Source organism: Heteronotia binoei, chromosome 20 (genome assembly GCF_032191835.1).
Source record: "Heteronotia binoei isolate CCM8104 ecotype False Entrance Well chromosome 20, APGP_CSIRO_Hbin_v1, whole genome shotgun sequence".
Taxonomy (NCBI): Eukaryota; Metazoa; Chordata; class Lepidosauria; order Squamata; family Gekkonidae; genus Heteronotia; species Heteronotia binoei.
In genome coordinates this window covers 12,115,994-12,136,672 of record NC_083242.1, presented here as the reverse complement: position 1 = coordinate 12,136,672, position 20,679 = coordinate 12,115,994, and the positions used below count along the sequence as shown (strand labels likewise).

The following is a 20,679-nucleotide window of genomic DNA, read 5'->3' as shown; positions in this document are numbered from 1 at the left end:
CTATGGCTAACCCAAGGCCATTCCAGCAGCTGCAAGTGGAGTGGGGAATCAAACCTGGTTCTCCCAGATAAGAGTCCATGCACTTAACCACTACACCAAACTGGCTCTCTTGGGCAAACTTGTGGGCATTCAATGAAATTGCTCAGCAGTCGGGTTAGAACTGATAAAAGAAAGTCCTTCTTCACCCAAAGTGTGATTAACACATGGAATTCACTGCCACAGGAGGTGGTGGCGGCTGCAAGCATAGACGGCTTCAAGAGGGGATTGGATAAACATATGGAGGAGAGGTCCATCAGTGGCTATTAGCCAGAGCATATTGTTGGAACTCTCTGTCTGGGGCAGTGATACTCTGTATTCTTGGTGTTTGAAGGGGCAACAGTGGGAGGGCTTCTAGTGTCCTGGCCCCACTGATGGACCTCCTGATGGCACTTGGGGGTTTTTGACCACTGTGTGACACAGAGTGTTGGACTGGAGGGGCCATTGGCCTGATCCAACATGGTTTCTCTTATGTTCTTATGACCAGTGATCTCCAAATAAGAATGGTGTCTTCTATTGTAGGGGCAGGCCATAGCTGAGTGGCAAAGCAGATGTTTTTCAGATGCCAAAGTTCCCTTCAAATGCAAACCCCACCAGGCTCTTCTGCACATTAGCAGCATTAACAGGTAGGGACAGTTCCTACAGCTCTGTTGCCCTAGATCCTTTTTAACTCAGTAGTTTATCACCATTCCAGCCTACGAAGTCAGCTTTAATCTCAGGCAAAAACACAGGGCCCACCGATCTCCAAGCACACGGCGTTAGCCCTGCACGGATCGTGAATCTGCTTAATCCCTTTTTAAAGCCAATTAAACTAGTGACCATCACTACTGCCTGCAGCAGCGAATGCCACATTGTAATTACTCGTTAATCGTGGGGCTGCGGGGTGTGAAGAAGGCGCTGCGCTTATAGATTTTCACTCTTCTGGTTTCTCGCCACAGGCATAACGAAAACCTCTCTCCGTTGTCGCCTGCTGTTCCACGCTGGCTCCGGCCTGCATTGGGAAGCATGCTGCAACTTTTGTACTTCTTTTTGCGACTTGTGTACAACCACAAATTATTTTCTGGTGGTTTGGTGTAGTGGTTAAGTGTGCAGACTCTTACCTGGGAGAACCGGGTTTGATTCCCCACTCCTCCACTTGCACCTGCTGGAATGGCCTTGGGTCAGCCAATAGAACAAAGTTTGAATCTTTTGGCACCTTTAGACTAACAACATTTAATTCCGGGTACGAGCTTTCAAGAGGGCCAGTTTGGTGTAGCGGTTAAGTGTGCGGACTCTAACCTGGGAGAACCGGGTTTGATTCCCCACTCCTCTGCTTGCAGCTGCTGGTGTAACCTTGGGCCAGTCACAGTTCTCTCAAGAGCAGTTCTCAGAGCTGTCTCAGCCCCACCTACCTCACAGGGTGTCTGTTGTGAGGAGAGGAAGGGAAAGGTAAGCTGCTCTAAGACTCCAAGGGAAGGCAGGGTATATATCCAATCCAAAAGAGGAGTTGTCCTTGAAAGGGCAGCTGCTGTAAGAGCTCTCTTACAGGGTGTCTGTTGTTGGGGAGGGGGGGAGGTAAAGGAAATTGTGACCGCTCTGAGATACAGAGTATAGGGCGGGATATAAATCCAATCTCATCATCTTCTTCTTCTTCTTCCTCCAGACTTATGACAAGTGTACAGGAACAAAATGATTTCCTCCCCCCTTTGGCCAGAGACAAAGTGGAAGAGGGAATAATAACGGTAAGAGATGTGGCTTTAAACTGTCCACATCCACAACACTTGCTGGATGATCTATCCCACCCTTCCAGCATGCTGGCTCGGGGTGGGGGTGGGGGGGTGTCACAATATGTAAAACACAACATGTAAAACTCACAGCAATAAAACTAAATCTAATACTATAAAATCATTATCAAAGATTTCAGGTTTTCATGGCTGGTAACATCATTAGGGTTTGTAGAGTCTCTCGGGATCAAGTGCCGTGTTCTACTGGAGAAAGTTTTCCTTCCAGACGTTTCGTTCTCAGCTGCGGAGAACATCCTCAGTGGCGTTGCAGCCGGAGCAGGCGCTCTGACCTTCTTGGCTGCTGACCTTCTTGGCTTCTCAGCAGCCAAGAAGGTCTGAGCGCCTGCTCCGGCTGCAACGCCACTGAGGATGTTCTCCGCAGCTGAGAACGAAACGTCTGGAAGGAAAACTTTCTCCAGTAGAACACGGCACTTGAGCCCAAAAGACTCTACAAACCCTAATTATAAAATCATTAATCCTTACAAACAAGATGGTGTTTGTGGGGGTGGGGGGCAAACATTTTCACAGTGTCCTGGCACAATATAAACCAGGGGTGGTCAAACTTCCTTGATGTAAGAGCCACATAGAATAAATGTCAGATGTTTGAGAGCCACAAGAAAATGAACGTCAGATGAAGGAAGGAAGGAAGGAAGGAAGGAAGGAAGGAAGGAAGGAAGGAAGGAAGGAAGGAAGGAAGGAAGGAAGGAAGGAAGGAAGGAAGGAAGGAAGGAAAATAATTGGGAGGAAGGGAGTGGTGGAAAGAAAGCAACGTTAAATGCATTCTCCAAGCTGCCACATGGCTTGGCTTGGAGAAGTGATTTAAAGAGACAAAGGCCTCCTCCAAGCTGGCTGATGGGGCAGTGGGGGCTTCGAAAGCCACACAATATGTGTGAAAGAGCCACATGTGGCTCCCAAGCCACAGTTTGGCTACTATAAAGAAAACTATAAAGAAAATGATTTTTTCCCCAGACATGAGAATAAGGATCAGGGATTTTTTTGTAGCAGGAACTCCTTTGCCTATTAGGCAACACACCCCTGATATAGTCAGTCCTCCTGGAGCTTGCAGTAGGCCCTGTAAGTAGAGCCCTGTAAGCTCTTGGAAGATTGGCTACATCAGGGGCGTGAGGCCTAATAGGCAAAGGAGTTCCTGCCCCCCCAAAAAGCCCTGATAAAGACTGGATACTCCACCCACTCCCGGGTGACACATTTATCAGCAAGCCACTGTACGTTATCATGTCTGAACTACAAACCTCAGTTTGTTTCCTGCTTTCCAAACTAGGATTCAACTGTGGTTTGGAATTCCCATTTGGAAGGCAGAGAGCAAACCACAGTTTGAGCTTTGGCTGTAACGGTCAACCACGGCTTGCTGCAAAGCCTGAAGTGTTTTAATTTCCAAGCCTCGTTTGAAGAGAGGAGGAAGAAAGGGAGTGCTAGAGCTGATTCCCATGATTCATTCCTGCACTGACAAACCCCAGTTTGGCATTTTGAAAGTCATGCCACCCAGTCTTGTTTGCGGGCAAAGACACTTTCTCCTCCGCTGCCATTTCCCTCTGCAAAAAGCTGCGAAATGATTTTTTGGGAGGGCTAAACTTTATCGCCACAGGGCTGATAGAAGCATTTGAGAAGGGGGTGTTTTGGATTTTCCTCCAAGCACTGCTTCTCCAATTAAATCTGGAGTCCAGGGCTGTTGCTTCAAAGGAAATATTAAAATGCAAAGGGATCCTGTCACCAATTATCTGTGTCACATTCACTATGACCCTAGAAAACTGGGCTAATGCCTGTTTCTTGGAAAACATCCCTTTTAAAAATAAAGAACATATTCCAAACCCTTCCCCCTATTCCAGTGGTGGCCAACAGTAGCTCTCCAGATGTTTTTTTGCCTACAACTCCCATCATCCCCAGCCAGCATGGTCAATGGCTGGGGCTGATGGGAGTTGTAGGCAAAAGACATCTAGAGAGCTACCGTTGACCACCCCTGCCCTATTCTAAGAAGACGGCTCTAAACTGAGGGAAATTTCCCTCAGTCGATGAACGCCAGCAAGGGCGTTTTACTCAAATAAATAAAGAGAATCATATGGATGTGTTTCTCCCTCTCTGTGCTGTGCTCTTCAAACAAAACTGGACGAACCAATTCTCACCCCTAAAGTTTCTCCAGTTACTGAAAGAGGAAAAGAAAATCTGGATTTGTTTTTCTGCCGCAGAGCAACTTCACACATGTACACAGAGCACTAAAAAGCTTTCCCAAACGAATGGCCTGAAAACATCCCCTCAGCATTGGCTAAAGATCTTTTTTATCCTGACAGACGTTTCTGGAAATGGCTGTCACCCCTGAGGAGGAGAGAGAGGAGAGAGCAAGGGAGAGCTTTCTCGCTGATCAGGGATGTGCAGCCGCAGTTGAGACAAGATAAGGCCCAAATGAGTAAAGACCTCTTTGTGGGGCTAGATTTGAGCCCAGGAGCACCTTCTAAGAGAACAACAAGATTTTGAGTGTTTAAGCCTTTGAGAACTAAAGCTCCTTTTGTCAGATATGCCTGACATATTTGACGGAGGGAGGTATGACTCTCAAAAGCTTAACTCCTGAAAATCTTGTTCTTCTCTTAAAAGGAGCTCCTGGACTTGAATCGAACTGTTTTACTTTAGACCAAGACGGCCATCCTCTGAAACCGCCTGAGGCAAATCAGACCGAGGGAAATCAACCTTGGGTCCATTCACTGGACCGCTCATCTCAAATGCTGTCTCTTTTGACTGACAGCAGTTCTCCAGGGTTTGGGGCAGATCTTTTCCAACCCTTGAAGCAGATCCCTAAACTGGAGATGCCAGAAGACTGGACTGGGAATCTTCTGCATACCGAGCACAAACTCGAACTCTTCCCCTCCAGAAATTTTACACTGAAAGCCAGGGTGGTGCAGTGGTTAGAGCTCAGAATGAGAATTTGTTTTGTAGCCCTGCTTTGCCACAGAGTTTTACTGGCAGGACTTTGGGCCTGTCTCTTGGCCCAGCCTACCTCATAGGGTTGGTACTGCAATGGCAAAATAGAAGAAGAAGAAGAGGAGGAGGAGGAGGAGGAGGCTGGATTTGTACCCCACTCTTCAGTATCTGAAGAAATCTTGGAATGGCTTACCATCTCCTTCCCTTTCCTTCCACAGAACAGACACCCTGTGAGCAGTGTTCCCTCTAAGCTGAGTTAGTGTGAGCTAGCTCACAGTTTTTAAGAAGAAGAAGATATTGGATTTATATCCCGCCCTCCACTCCGAAGAATCTCAGAGCGGCTCACAATCTCCTTTACCTTCCTCCCACACAACAGACACCCTGTGAGGTGGGTGGGGCTGGAGAGGGCTCTCACAGCAGCTGCCCTTTCAAGGACAACTCCTACCAGAGCTATGGCTGACCCAAGGCCATGCTAGCAGGTGCAAGTGGAGGAGTGGGGAATCAAACCCGGCTCTCCCAGATAAGAGTCCGCACACTTAACCACTACACCAAACTGGCTCTCCAACTCACACATTTTTGTCTGAGCTCAGGAAGGATGGCCCCAGAGCAAGGTAATTTATGCAGTAGCTCACCACTTTAATGCCAGTAGCTCACAAAGTAGAAATTTTGCTCACAAGATCCCACAGCTTAGAGGGAACATTGCCCGTGAGGTCAGTGGGGCTGAGAGAGCTCTGAGAGAACGGCGACTGGCCCAAGATCACCCAGCAGCTGCATGTGGGAGGAGTGGGGAAGCAAACCCAGTTCTCCAGATTAGAGTCCGCTGCTCTTGACTACTACACCAAACTGGCTTTCTGGAAGAGGGAAGGGAGGGGAGGAGAAAATGACAGCGATAACCATTTCCATTTATTTGTCCCCAGGACCCGGCACTCAACGGTGCACTGCCTCTGAACATGAAAGTTCAATTTTTAAAAGCGTTATTTTACAAAAAAAAACCACCCTAAGAACAGAACAGTCAAATAAAAGCAAGTATCAAATCAACTGTCCACAGCACATCTGTATTTATGTACTTCACTTACACCCTGCCTTCTCCTCCATGGGGACCCAAAGCAAATTACATGGTTTTCCTCTCCTCTGTATAATCTCACAACAACCCTGTGAGGTGTGAATGGAGATTCAGTCCTGGGTCTTCCAAATCCTAGTCTGGCACACTAACCACTAGACCACGCTGGTTTGAGTACACCAACTGCACAGCTATAAATTGAGAGACATGTCTAATAATCAAATGGCCCCTTTGCACTGCCTGTTGAACCCCTTGGCTACCCGACAATCCATTATGGTTCGACCTGAATTAGACACATCCTAAAAACTCCAGAGGAAATAATTAAGTATTGGATATCATAAGAACATAGGAGAACTTCAGACAAGCCACGTTGGATCAGGCCAATGGCCCATCCAGTTCAACATTCTGTGTCACACAGTGAAAAAAACTTAGGTGCTATCAGAAGTCCACCAGCAGGGCCAGAACTCCAGAAGCCGTCCCACTCTTGCCCCCCAAGCACCAACAATACAGAGCATCACTGCCCCAGACAGAAGAACATAAGAGAAGCCATTTTGGATCAGGCCAATGGCCCATCCAATCCAACACTCTGTGTCACACAATAGCCACAACCCAGGGGCCATCAGGAGGTCCACCAGCAGGCCAGAACTCCAGAAGCCCTCCCACTGTTGCCCTGAGGCACCAAGAAATACACATCACCACTGTCCCCAGACAGAGAGTTCCAGCAATACCCTGTGGCTAATAGCCACTAATGTTCTGTGTGTTTATCCAATCCCCTCTTGAAGCTGTCTCTGCTTATAGCTGCCACAACTTCCTATGGCAGTGAATTTCTCAGGTCATTTGCTCTTTGGCGAAGGACTACTTCCTTTTATCTGCTCGTTAATTTCATTGAGTGGCCAAGAGCTGTTATATTGTGAGAAAGGGAGAAATGTACTTCTTTATCCTATGCATAATTTTGTAAACCTCATGGTTCTTAGCCCTATGCCAACATAATTTTGTAAACCTCATGGTTCTTAGCCCCATGCTATCTGTCATAAAGACAGCAAGATTTCTCTACATCATTACTGGCAGACAAGCCTTCCTCCTCTTCTTGTGTTCAATTATCTATTTGTATAGGGTGGAGGAGAGAGAGACAGAACGGGTTTCCACCAATTACCAAGCAGCAATCACCCAAATTTGTCTAGCTAGCCCAAATTCTGCAGTATTCGTAGTCTCAGCTCATATTTCAAAACTGCACCTTTAGTGCAAAAAAGACTTTAAGGGAAAGAAACTGAGAAATTGGGGAAAGGAGGTTTTTGGCTGATTTCCCAGAAGCCTGTGACAGCCAGAGCTTCTGGCGCAAGACACACAAGCACAGCAAACAAGGAAGAGTTAAATGGAGATTAGATACACAATGTACACACACACACGAAATTCCAAACACCAGGGTGTGTGTGTGTTGCAGAATCAAAAGATTTCGGAAAATCGATTACTCAATTAGCCTCTTTGAAGCTGGAGGGGGAAAAGAAAGAGCGGCCAAAGACAGATCCCTCTGGGACCAGAATAAAATGCTTGTTAATCCATTCAAGGCAATGGGTGTATATGACGCAGTTTTATACCGAAAGCCATAAGGGAAAAGAGCCAAGCCTCCTCCCCCCCCCCCCACACACACAGCCAAATACCGACACAAAAGTGGTCCCTGCGTGCTCTATTTATACCCGGGTTGCTTAAACGGGGACAGCTGCCTTCCTTGAACTAAATTTGTAACTCTTTGCTGTAACCGAGGACAGATTCCCACACTGGGCCTTCATACACACCACACCCAGCCCTGCAAGCAACAATGCATGGGTTACACGGCTTTTTTTGTAGCAGGAACTCCTTTGCATTTTAGACCACACACCCCTGATGTAGCCAATCCTTCAAGAGCTTACGGGGCTCTTCTTACAGGGCCTACTGTAAGCTCCAGGAGGATTGGCTACACCAGGGGGGTGCGGCCTAATATGCAAAGGAGTTCCTGCTACAAAAAAAAAAAGCCCTGGGTTACATCAGGGAGAAAAACAGCCCTACGCCCAGTTGCAAACTGCAAAGAAAACAGGCGTTCTGCCTCAAAATCTGTGCTGAGAAAAGCTGAATTCTGTAGCCCACAGACTTCCTGCAAATTGAGAAAACCTGCCTAATTTATTCTCTGTTCAGCATAGGCGGCAATGAGTTTTGTGGGGCACGGACAACCTGTTGCCTGGAAATCCCACGGAGTGCTCCTTTTCCCATCTGCCAAATTTCCACAAGCATCGAGGACTGGACATCTGCAGTGACATCTATACATGCAGGGGGCTTTTTTGTCGCAGGAACTCCTTTGCATATTAGGCCACACACCCCTGATGTAGCCAATCCTCTTGGAGCTTACAGTAGGACCTATAAGAAGAGCCCTGTAAGCTCTTGGAGGATTGGCTACATAAGAGAGGTGCGGCCTAATATGCAAAGGAGTTCCTGCAACAAAAAAAGCCCTAGACATGTCCGATTCCATGATCCCCTTTTAAGGATAAGGAAAAAGGCATTCTCTGATTGTGAGTGTATTTCGTCCGTAACGATGCCTTAGTTGGGTGATCCTATGTAGCAAAAGACACACATGCCTGACACGTAGTCAACTTACTGTTGGCTCTGCTTCCCGGCAAGCTCGTTTGTTTTCTCCTGGAGTTGGGGAACAAAGAAACAGGAAAGCAGGAATAAATGCGGACCTCTGCCAGAGAAAAATGCAGAATTCTGTCCAAGCAGATCCAGTTTTGCTATCAATGCTGCTTTTTCATGTGCCTCCTAGAAGTTTCAGACCAGGGGTGGCCAAACTTGCTTAACGTAATACATACAATAAACCTCAGATGTTTGAGACACGGACGGAAGGAAGGAAGATGGAGAGAGGTGGAAAGAAAGCAACTTTTAACTTTAAATGTATTCTCCAAGCTGCTGACTGGCTTGGCTTGGAGAAATGATTTAGAGACAAACGCCTTCTCCAAGCTGGCCAACAGGGTGGGAGGGGGCTTTGAGAGCCACACAATATGCGTGAAAGATCCACAGGTGGCTCCCGAGCTGCAGTTTGGCCACCCCCGTTTCAGATCATCTAAAGTCCCTTTACCCTTTGAGAGTTAATTCACACATTCTCCCTCCCTCTTTCTTTTCTAAGATGGAAATACCTAAGAGGCTTTGCTGTGCATACCCAAAAACATAAAGTGACCTACCCTGCAAGGCTGCTGTGTGGAAACGCAGCTGGGTTACACAACCGCTGAATGTGATTACAGCATTATGCTGACGTATGGACGCAGCTTCCTTCCGGAAAGGCTGCGTAGGAAATGTACCAAATTACAGAGAGACAGAAATCCTGTCTCTGGAAGTGGACTTTGCTAACTTGAACAGAAGTTACCTCATACCGAGTCAGGCCTTGGCTCTGTTTAAGCTCAGCGCTGCTTATTCTGGCTTTTTGGTAGCAGGAACTCCTTTGCATGTTAGGCCACACCCTCCGATGTAGCCAATCCTCCAAGAGCTTACAGGGCTCTTTGTACAGGGCCTACTGTAAGCTCCAGGAGGACTGGCTACATCAGTGGGGGATGGCGTAATATGCAAAGGAGTTCTTGCTACAAAAAAAACCCCGTCTCTATGTCATGGGCCTTCGGGCCTTGCCCTGCGACTGCACTTCCAGTATCTTCCCCTAGTTTTCTAGCATAAAAGAGCGAGAGTCCTGTAGCACCTTAAAGACTAACAAAATTTGTGGCAGGGGATGAGTCACTGCTCACTATTTAAGATACAGCTAGAATGGGAGTCCATCTGTCCTATATATCAGACTCACATTATAGATTTGAAGAAGTGCTCCGAGACTCAAAGACTAATCAGTGCTGTGAATACATCTTGCTACCCTTTGAATGCTGGAATTTCCCCGATTATTGGTCATCTGCCTTCTTATTTATCAACCCTCCATGTTCCACAATTGCGTTTACTCTTGCCAGATGTGATACTATCCCATCAGCAGTTACCTATGGTAGATATTAAAAAATCCCACTCTCGTTAAGACTTTGCACATGCAACTTAAAACAAGTTGATTCATCGTCCCATATTATTCTTTACTGCTCCCAATACGATACTATACGCCTTAGGTTTCTTGACCCAATTCTGCTCAATAGGACAGGTTGCTCAGATGCTGCAAAAGGTATGCCGTCTTCTGAATGACTTGTCATCTGAAAGAGCTGAAAAGGTTGCTTTATTCTTGAGTCTGGAAATCGATTGTCCAATGTATAGCTGTATATGACTGGTTTGTTATTTCTGTATTTCTTTTTTTTGCTCTATTTATAATCTGATATACGCCAATAAGGGCTTGTGTTTGTTAACGGTACAGTACTGCAGTACTGTGATCTGAACTCTCTGCTCACGACCTGAGTTCTATCCCAGCGAAAGCTGGTTCAGGTAGCCGGCTCCAGGTTAACTCAGCCTTCCATCCTTCCGAGGTTGGTAAAATGAGTACCCAGCTTGCTGGGGGAAAAGTGGAAAAGACTGGGGAAGGCAACGGCAAACCACCCCGTAAAAAGTCTGCCGTGAAAACGTTGTGAAAGCAACATCACCCCAGAGTCGGAAACGACTGGTGCTTGCACAGGGACCCTTTCCTTTTTTCCTTAACTATACTTAATCTATATGGAATATTAAATTCCCACCGCACTGTGTTTTATATGTCGCTAAATTCTTTTAGAAATTAAGTCCAAATTTTAGATAGTATTGTTTCTGAGCGTACTCAGTCTATATGGAATCTTAGACCTTAACTTCCATGGTACAATGTTTTATATGTGTATAACTGTCAACATGCCAATAAAGGTCTATGAATGAAGGACTCTTCCTCTTTCCTGCCGCTGCGGACAAACACAAGCTCTCTCCTCGCTTTCTAATTCCTCGACAGCATCGAGACCACTGAGGGGGGGAGAACTTTCACTTTCGGCTCACCCCCACCTCCCGAAAGGAAAACGACTCACCCACACGGTTCTCTGGATCATCTTGGCCGACTTGAGAAGCAGCTGCCCAAACTCGCCCGGCTTGAAGTGGGTGGCCGAGTGCTGGACGCAGAGACACAGCAGGAAGGCGGGGGTCAGCTTGTGGTCGTCGGCCGTGGGCTCGATGAGCGAGACGATCCTCCGCAGCAGCAAGTCCTCGTTCGCCTTGTCGAACTCCAGCTGCGGCCTCCGCCGGCTGGCTCTCCGGCCCGAGGGGGGCTGGGGCCCTGGCTTCTTGGAAGAGGACGGTTTCTCTTTCACCTGGCTGCCGCACATCTTGCAGGTGGACGGGAGCTCTGGTTCCGAGGCCCGGCGCACGGCTTTGAGCCTCATCAGGGTCTGAGCGGGCAGCGGCTGGGTTTTCAGAGGATCCTTGTAGAGGAGCAGATAGTAAAGGCCGAGGGAGATCAAGTCCCCGTGGTGGAGGACCACCGTCTGCCCCACCTCGGAGAAGTTGACGGAGACGCCGGCTCCCGGGATGGGCTCGAGGATCAGTTTCTCTTCCGAGCGATGGTGGGAGCGGCTGGAGACCTTAGCCTTCCGGATGGTGCAGTGAAGGGGAAGGATGTCCGGAGCGGAGAGGCTAATGCTGGGCTTGCTAGCCTGAGTTCTTTGGCCTACAGTGTGCTGGTCGCGGTTCAACAGGTAAACTAAACTGTCCTGGAAAGAGAAAGAAATGCAGACCCAAAGATAGCAAGATACCAGGGACGAGTCATCAGTAGTGTGACATTTCAGGCTAATTTAAGAGGAAGAGGAAGAAGAAGAAGATCCTTCCCTAGAATTTTTAGGAACCAAGGCAGAATATTCTTCTTTTTTGGATGCTATTGATCTTATTTATTAAATTGTAGCTTGGTGAATATTTAGTTTAATTTTTGCATTGGCTATTATTGTAATAAAGAGCCCCATGGCGCACAATGGTAAAGCTGCAGTACTGCAGTCCTAAACTCTGCTCACGACCTGAGTTCGATCCCAGTAGAAGCTGGGTTCAGGAAGCCAGCTCCACGTCGACTCAGCCTTCCATCTTTCTGAGGTCGGTAAAATGAGTCCCCTGCTTGCTGGGGGGAAAGTGTAGATGACTGGGGAAGGCAATGGCAAACCACCCCGTAAAAACGTTGTGAAAGCAACGTGACCCCAGAGTCAGAAACGACTGGTGCTTGCACAAAAGAAGAAGAAGACAATGGATTTATATCCCGCCCTCCACTCCAAAGAGTCTCAGAGTGGCTCACAATCTCCTTTACCTTCCTCCCCCACAACAGGCACCTTGTGAGGTGGGTGGGGCTGAGAGAGCTCTCCCAGAAGCTGCGCTTTCAAGGACAACCTCTGCCAGAGAAGAAGAAGATATTGGATTTATATCCCGCCCTCCGCTCCGAAGAGTCTCAGAGCAGCTCACAATCTCCTTTACCTTCCTCCCCCACAACAGGCACCTTGTGAGGTGGGTGGGGCTGAGAGAGCTCTCCCAGAAGCTGCGCTTTCAAGGACAACCTCTGCCAGAGAAGAAGAAGAAGATATTGGATTTATATCCCGCCCTCCACTCTGAAGAGTCTCAGAGCAGCTCACAATCTCCTTCACCTTCCTCCCCCACAACAGACACCCTGTGAGGTGGGTGGGGCTGGAGAGGGCTCTCACAGCAGCTGCCCTTTCAAGGACAACCTCTGCCAGAGCTATGGCTGACCCAAGGCCATGCTAGCAGGTGCAAGTGGAGGAGTGAGGAATCAAACCCGGTTCTCCCAGATAAGAGTCCGCACACTTAACCACTACACCACACTGGCTCTCCAGAGCTATGGCTGACCCAAGGCCATTCCAGAGCTATGGCTGACCCAAGGCCATTCCAGCAGCTGCAAGTGGAGGAGTGGGGGAATCAAACCCGGTTCTCCCAGATAAGAGTCTGCACACTTAACCACTACACCAAACTGGCTCTCCAGCGGACTACCTTGACCTTTTTTTATTATTGTAATTTCTGTCACTATGGTGTCTTTATTATTTTTGCATGTTATTGTAATATTGTTTTATAATATTTAATACAACTGTGTTGTGGGAAAAGGAGGAGGAGGAGGAGACTGGATTTATTCCCCACTCTTCACTTGGAGTCTCAGAGCAAATTACAGTCTCCTTCTTTTCCTCACCCCGCAACAGACACAACAGAGGTGGGGCTACGGGAGCTCTTTGAGATCTGCTCTTGGCGAGAACTTGTGACTGACCCAAGGTCACACCAGCAGGTGCATGTGGAGGAATCAAACCCGGTTCTCCCAGATTAGAGTCCACTGCTCTTAACCACTGCACGGAACTAGAAGGCTGCGTGGAGAAATTTGCAGAAAGGCAGCAATAAAGGGGCCAAACTCTTTCCCAGACCTTCAGTCTTTGCACATCCCTCCTCCCGTCCATACACACATGCTACTTGGTTGCTACTGAAGTGTAGCCACAGGAACAATACAGAGGGGCCTTAAGAGTTTCACGGGTAAGGGGAAGAAACAAAATGTTTTTAACTTCTCCTAGAAGTGACCCCAACTGACAGCTGCCACTGTATCTTCCAGCAACAAAACTCGTAACTTAATCACATCTTGCTGTGGCTTACCTTTGACTCTGTCCTGAATCTACTGCCAATAAATCATCCCAGAGTTCTAGTGTTAAGAGAGCAGGAGAGAGAAATATATCTGCCTTTGCCTTTGGGGAGGGACGGTAGCTCAGTGGTAGAGCATCTGCTTGGGAAGCAGAAGGTCCCAGGTTCAATCCCTGGCATCTCCAACTAAAAAGGGTCCAGGCAAATAGGTGTGAAAAACTTCAGCTTGAGACCCTGGAGAGCCGCTGCCAGTCTGAGAAGACAATACTGACTTTGATGGACCAAAGGTCTGATTCAGTATAAGGCAGCTTCATATGTTCATATGTTCATATGCTCTCTCTGCCCTCTAATTTTATAAATGTGTAGCACGCTCTTATGTAGCTGATCCAAGCTATAAGCATGTGGCAGGAAACTCATCAGAAGGCAATAAGGCGATCAAGGGTGCCACATTGGAGACCACGGCGGTAAGACCTTATAGCATTAAGAGAAAATCTCCTACAAGTGGGAGCATTCCAGAAGTGGGAAACAACAAAGTAGCTGAGAGCCAGTTTGGTGTAGTGGTTAAGTGTGCGGACTCTTATCTGGGAGAACCGGGTTTGATTCTACACTCCTCCACTTGCACCTGCTGGAATGGCCTTGGGTCAGCCATAGCTCTCGTAGGAGTTGTTCTTCAAAGGCCAGCGGCTGTAAGAGCTCTCTCAGCTCTACCCACCTCTCAGGGTGTCTGTTGTGGAGGGGGGGGGAAGGTAAAGGAGATTGTGACTACTTTGAGACTCTGAGATTCAGAGTATAGGGCAGGATATAAATCCAATAGCATCATCATAATCAAAGTAGGAAGTAAATGCACCATGCCTACATCACCCGGAAGTGACATAGGCATGCTCGTGACATTAGATGCAATGCTCTGGTTTTCGGGCAAAACTCTGAAAAAAAAAATGGCTTAATAGAGTATTGCCCCCAAAACCAGAGTGTCCTCCCTCCCCCAGCATCACTGGCACGCCTACATCACTTCTGGGTGACATCACTCCCTGCATCCATTATTTCCAGCTGGAGAGGGGAGGTTAGGCATCCCTTTCCCCCCGCCCCCAGCTAGGGACTGGCAACCCCACATGGGAGAGGCCAAGGGGGACGACGATCCCGGCACTTACGTGTTGCTGGCTGTAACCCTGCAGAAGCAGGAGATGTGGAGACTGGTAAAGCGAGTGGCGCAGGATATGGCCACTTGGCTCCTCCGTGAGAACTGGCGGCCCATTCCTCGTGCTCTCCACACAGCGGAGGGCCTCTGGCAGTGTGGAGTAATGCCTTTTGAGCTGCTCCTCCTCTTTGCCGTCCTGCGGGCTGGCCTGGTTGAGGCTGGTCTCGCTGACCGTGCGCCGGAGAGGCGGTGGCGTGGAGTGGCTTTTGCATCCCGTCAGGAGAGTCATGGTGCCTTTGGCGCGGTTCCGCTGGAGTTTCCGAGCCTGGGCATTAATACCTGGGGGAGAGAAAGGGCGAACTGAATGCCAGGCATTGGCACGACACCCAACGGCTGCTTTGGAAATTATCGATCCAGATGGCAAAATGTTTTGCACAGAGTGCCCCTTAACCTTGAGGGATGTAGCTAAGGATGTACCCACACCACAAACATACAAGACGTTGTACAGGGCTTTTTGTAGGAAAAAAGCCCAGCAGGGACTCATTTGCATATTAGGCCACACCCCAATGCTACCATTCTTTCACACAGGGTTTTTTGTGGAAGAAACCCTGCAGGATTCATTTGCATATTAGGCCGCACCCCCAATGTCACCATTGTTTCACACAGGCTTTTTGTAGGAAAAGCCCTGCAGGGACTCATTTGCATATTAGGACACCCCACCTTACATCACCATTGTTTCACACAGGGCTTTTTTTTGTAGAGAAAGTCCAGCAGGAACTCATTTGCATATTAGACCACACACCCCAAATGTCAACATTTCACGGGGGTTTTGTACGAAAAGCCCAACAGGGAATCATATGCATATTAGGCCACACCCCCTGACATCACCATTGTTTCGCACAGGGCTTTTCTGTAGAGAAAGCCTAGCAGGAACTCATTTGCATATTAGGCCACACCTTCTGACACCAAGCCATCCGGAAGTGCGTTCCGGTGCGTTCCTGCTCAACAGAAAAAGGCCTTGAGTTTGCAACAGTTTGTTACGGCTTCCCTTCCAAAGAATCCTGGGAGTTGTATGCTCTGTAAGGACTACAAGTCCCAAGTTCCCCAAGGAGGGAGAATAACCTTAAAACAATATACGTCTCCAGTGTAGATCTGTACTTGGTGGTGGTTGGTTGCTACAAATCCAAGTCCCATCAAATCCAAACAAATTACAGCAACTCTATAAGGAATTCAAGGCTAAACGAGAACAGGAGCAGTTGGCCACTGTCTGGCACTGCACAGCAGCCCTGGGCTTCCTTGGTGGTCTCCCATCCAGAGAACTAGCCAGGGCCAACCCGGCTTAGCTTCCACAATCTGACGAGATTGGGCTAGCCTGACCCATCCAGGACGGGGTTGGATCTGCCCTTAATTCCCCTAAATACCAGCCGTGATTTCATGTCTCCCACAAAGCAATGGCAAATGCCACCCAGCAGTTCAGATACATTATCTCAGGAAGGAACTCAACCGGAGACTTGGACCGTGTGGCCCCAGCTGGTCATTAAAAATAAAATAGAATCTAAAACAGAACCCAGGACCAGGGTTCCCTCGAAGCTGAGTTAGCGTGAGCTAGCGCACAGATTTCTAGCCTCCAGCTCACACATTTTTGCCTTAGCTCGGGGGAAAAAACGGCCCCAGAGCAAACTAATTGATGCAGCAGCTCACAACTTTGATGCCAGCAGCTCACAAAGCAGAATTTTTGCTCACAAGACTGCAGCTTAGAGGGAACGTGGCCCAGGAAGCTCCGGATTCGACTCACACAACCGAAGGGGAAGAAGGGACGCTTATCTCTTTCCGTATGGCCTTTTTAAAAAATTAATCAAAATGGCACACACGGCCATTTTCTCCCCCTGAGGGAGACCCAAAAGGGCTTACGACATCATTCCCCTCCTCCTCAGTTTTATCCTCACAACCTCCACCCTGCACTTGTCTTTCACCCTAGCTGGCCCAAGGTCACTCAATCAACTTCTATGGTAGGGCAGGGTTCCGAAACCAGGTCTCCCTGCATCTGGGTTTCCCGGAAACCTTGCTATCCAAAATAAATGTACGCCGAAGGGAAGTCATACTGATTTCGACAAAACGGAATTTTTCTAAAAAGAGAATGTTCAGAGGAGACTGGCTCTTCTCTCACCATCACCAGGAATGCTCCGGGTTTTTTAGGTTGGCAGATACTCGCGAAATGCAGGTTTAAGCCCTGGCGAAACTGACACCAGTGTTCTGGAATGGTTTGGAGGAGTCATTAATTCCCCCTGGAAGCGACCAGTGCAAAATGCCCCAAGTGCCCAACCCCCTGTTTCCACATCCTTCCCCAAACCATATGCTAAAACCACTCCAATCAAACCAGATTCTAATCACAATCAAGCTAGATTCGAATCCAGTAGCACCTTAGGAACCAACAAGATTTTGGGGGGCGTACCATCAAAGTTACTCAAGATGCAAATGCAAAAAAGGCCAGTTTGCACTCCAGCTAATCCTTTGCATGGCTCAGGTTTGTAATAACCTCTTTTTCCCCCGCCCTCCCGTTCCTCCAACTTCCCTTTCTGCCTCCAAATCCCCTTTCCTGTCCACGCCGATCTCTCCAAACCTTCCTTCTTTCTTTCTTACAGCCAAAAATGCCGTCCCGGATCTTGTGCAGCATCCTTTGCCGGCTCTCTCGTGCCGTAACCGAATCTAAAGTGCCTTTTCTCCAAAAAAAAAAAAAAATCGCAAGCCAACAGTGCAGTGGAGAGGGCTGAACGCCTGTCAGCCAAGAGGGACCGTGCGGGATCAACGCCTTACCTTGCGGCAGGGGTCTGCAGAGTGTCCCGGAGCCTGTGACATGTGCTAAGGGCACCTGCCAGCTCCGTTCCCTGGCTGCCGAGACTTGCACGACTGCAGTGAGGACTAAGCCTGCTTGCTGCAGAGGGAAGAGGCAATTAACTTCTCTGAACGCTCTATCCAGAAAGGAGGGGTGGGGGGGGGTGGGGAGAGGCTGCCAGAAAGACTAATGGGGGCTCTAACGGCTTGCTGACACCGAAACAAAAGCTCCCACCGTCTCCCTGCCCCGAGTGGTATCGTCTGCTCCCCTACCCCTTCCCCCAAAAGTGGAACGACCCTCCTCAGAATCAGATCTTCCCTGCAGGAGAGCAGGATGCAAAGTTGAAGGGAGAAAGCAAAGTTGAGAACGCTGCCGGCCATTCAAGAACCCTCCCCACAGACACCTCGGGTACCTAAAGCAGAAATTTCTCATCCCTATGATGGCGGGTGGTGGGAAAATACAATTGCTCACATTCTGCTGTACCCCAAAATCTGCTGCCAGACCTTAGGGAAGGGAACGGTGGCTCAGTAGTAGAGCATCTGCTTGGTAAGCAGAAGGTCCCAGGTTCGATCCCCAGCATCTCCAACTAAAAAAGGTCCAGGCAAATAGGCGTGAAAAACCTCAGCTTGAGACCCTGGAGAGCCGCTGCCAGTCTGAGTAGACAAGACTGACTGTGACGGACCCATGGTCTGATTCAGCAGAAGGCAGCTTCATATGTTCAAATGAACCACTACACCTTACCTACTAAGGCCAACGAGAAGCCACAAACCCGACGACCTCCGTTATCCGTAGGGGAAAAGGTGTTTATGTTGCAGGGTCCTTTGCTAGACAATTGCTACAGCGTTCCGTTTCTTTTTCAAGCAAAATGCAAGCAAGTCTCTTTTTTTTTTTCTTGCCTTCCTCCAGCAATTTCCCGTCGGGTGCTAAAAATCTGCAGTCCACACATAAGCGGAATACGGGACCTGGAAAACCGGGAGGCTCTCTCTCTCTTTCCCTTCGGAACCTGGCTTGTTCTATCAACACAACAGCAAGCTTTTAAAAGCAAAACTAGAAAAAAAAACCCACCCAAAAAACCTTCCAAGTCAGCTGCCACCAAGGTCCAGCCACTAGATCCCTAACAAGCAACCTACCTTATTTGGTGAGGAATCGTCGCAGGGCTCTGAAATACATTTTTTTGTTTGGTTTAACTCTATCCTTCTTTCGCAGGGAAAAATGAAAGAGGTGGCCCGGGAGAGACGAGGACTGTTCCAACTGTTTACATGCCTTGGGATTAGGGCTGAGAGGTGGACAAACAAGGGGAATGTTCTAGCGCCATGGTCCATAGCCTTTTCAGGCCAAGCTGGGGCTGCGCGCGCCAGCGGTACGGCTGCAAAACTTCCACTGCTTTGTGGTGATGTGTATGTGGGAGGAATTTTGTTGCCGTCCACATGTGTGAAAAACTCTGCGCCTGCATGCTAAGCTGGGAGGCCCTTTGGTTTATGTGTCATACGTACACCCAGGGAACGTTCCACATTCTTGCGACGGACACTTTCTAAGAGCAAAAAGCGTACCCAAGGGCTCTGCTGCCACCAGCCAATCTGTTCTATAAAAAAGGAAGGGGGCTGCAAAAGGGCCAAGGCAGTGTCAGGCTCTTCCAGAAACAGGTGGAATAGCAAATACTCCCTCTAAGCGGTGGAGGCTTGTGAGCAAAAACTCTGCTTTGTGAGCTACCGGCATTCAAGTTGCGAGCGACTGCATCGATTGGTTTGCTCTGGGGCCATTTCTCCTGAGCCAAGACAAAAATGTGTGAGCCAAAGGCTAAAAAACTGTGAGCCAGTTCACACTAACTCAGTTTAGAGGGAACACTGGTGGTGGGTCTCAAAGAGTGGGCCAGGCCTTGAATTCAGCTGGAGCTCACAGGAGCACAGCTCCTGAACCTTTCTGACTGTTCCCCCTCCTCCTTCCCACCTTGTCCATTGAATAGTAGGTGCAGCTGCATAATAATCCTTGGATGAGCTCCACCACCTATTTTTTTCTACAAAATGAGTGGTTGGCCCCAAGACAAGAAGAAGAGAAGTCCAGCAGCAACTTAAAACTAACCCAGGGGTGGCCAAACTTGCTTGACGTAAGAGCCACATAGAATAAATGTCAGATTGAGAGCTGCAAAACATGAATGTCAGATGTTTGAGAGAAGGAAGGAAGGAAGGAAGGAAGGAAGGAAGGAAGGAAGGAAGGAAGGAAGGAAGGAAGGAAGGAAGGAAGGAAGGAAGGAAGGAAGGAAGGAAGGAAGGAAGGAAGGAAGGTAGGTCGATGGGGAGGGAGGGAGAGGTAGAAAGAAAGCAACTTTAACTTTATATGCATTCTCCAAGCCACCAGCTGGCTTGTCTTGTTATTTAAAGTTATTTAAAGAGACAAATGCTTTCTCCAAGCCAGCCAATGGGGCGATGGAGGCTTCGAGAGCCACAAACAGGTGTGAAAGAGCCACAGTTTGGCCACCCCTGGATTACACAATGGCTCCAAACACAGCAGAAATACTACAATAAGAAATCAACATACGACTGAGTTGGAATTGTATATTAATCAATATTGGTGGCTCAAAGCTGAGATATGTTAGGGAAGACTCAGTTGAATTCCCCTTCTGCCCAAGTCAGGTACAGGTTTCCTGAAGGGTAGTTCAAACATTTATCTTCCTGGTTTTGGTCCAAGGAAATATATCCAAAATGCAGTATATAGACATAAGATCTTTGTTTGAGTGTACTGTATGTTTGTAATCTAAGCTGAGGCGAAATTAGGACTCTTTTTTTTTGGGGGGGGGGGGGGGTTAGTCTTGTAAATAACTGTTATTTTTGTATAACTGTTCTATATTTGAATTTTATCCTTCGACACTGGGGCCATTAATTTGGATTCATTTAACCTTTCTGGTTCTTAATACAGTATGGGAGTGAACCTTTTCCTTTAAAAACAAAATGGTCCAAAAAGGCCTCTAGAGTGTTAGCATGTCAAAAAGCAAGGTAGAAAGTGCTGAGCTGACAAGATGGCGGGGTGGGAGGCAGATTCAACATGGCAGCTCAGCTCAGCTCAGCAGCCAAGTTGTTCCCGGCAAGTGGCGAGAACGAAGCCTGTGAGGAGGAATGCATGCTGCAAGGTGAGCAGACTTTTGGGGCTGACGAAGCAGAGATCAGACTGGAGAAAGCCACGGCTGCCTTTATTGCACACAGATCCAGGTGGGGTAGCCATCTTGGTTTGAAGCAACAAAAGAATGTCTCAATCCAAGGGCTCCTTTAAGACCGACAAAGTTAATTCTGGATGTGAGCTTTCGTGTGCATGCACACTTCTTCAGGTACATTGAAACCGACTTCCTCAAGCTTTACATATAGATAGATTCAGGCGG

The 20,679-nt window shown here is 48.2% G+C and overlaps 1 protein-coding gene across 1 annotated transcript in view; it reads right to left on the bottom strand.

The window, feature by feature from the left end:
* The window catches only part of RADIL (Rap associating with DIL domain), an 86,365-nt gene that overhangs the window by 44,239 nt on the left and 21,447 nt on the right, over positions 1-20,679 (bottom strand). Inside the window, exons 2-4 of the mRNA XM_060260871.1 lie at positions 14,490-14,815; positions 10,767-11,444; positions 8,414-8,451 (exon numbers count right to left, since the gene is read on the bottom strand). Of these exons, the coding sequence (XP_060116854.1) occupies positions 8,414-8,451; positions 10,767-11,444; positions 14,490-14,815 (1,042 nt within the window). The remainder of the gene's footprint in view (positions 1-8,413; positions 8,452-10,766; positions 11,445-14,489; positions 14,816-20,679) is intronic.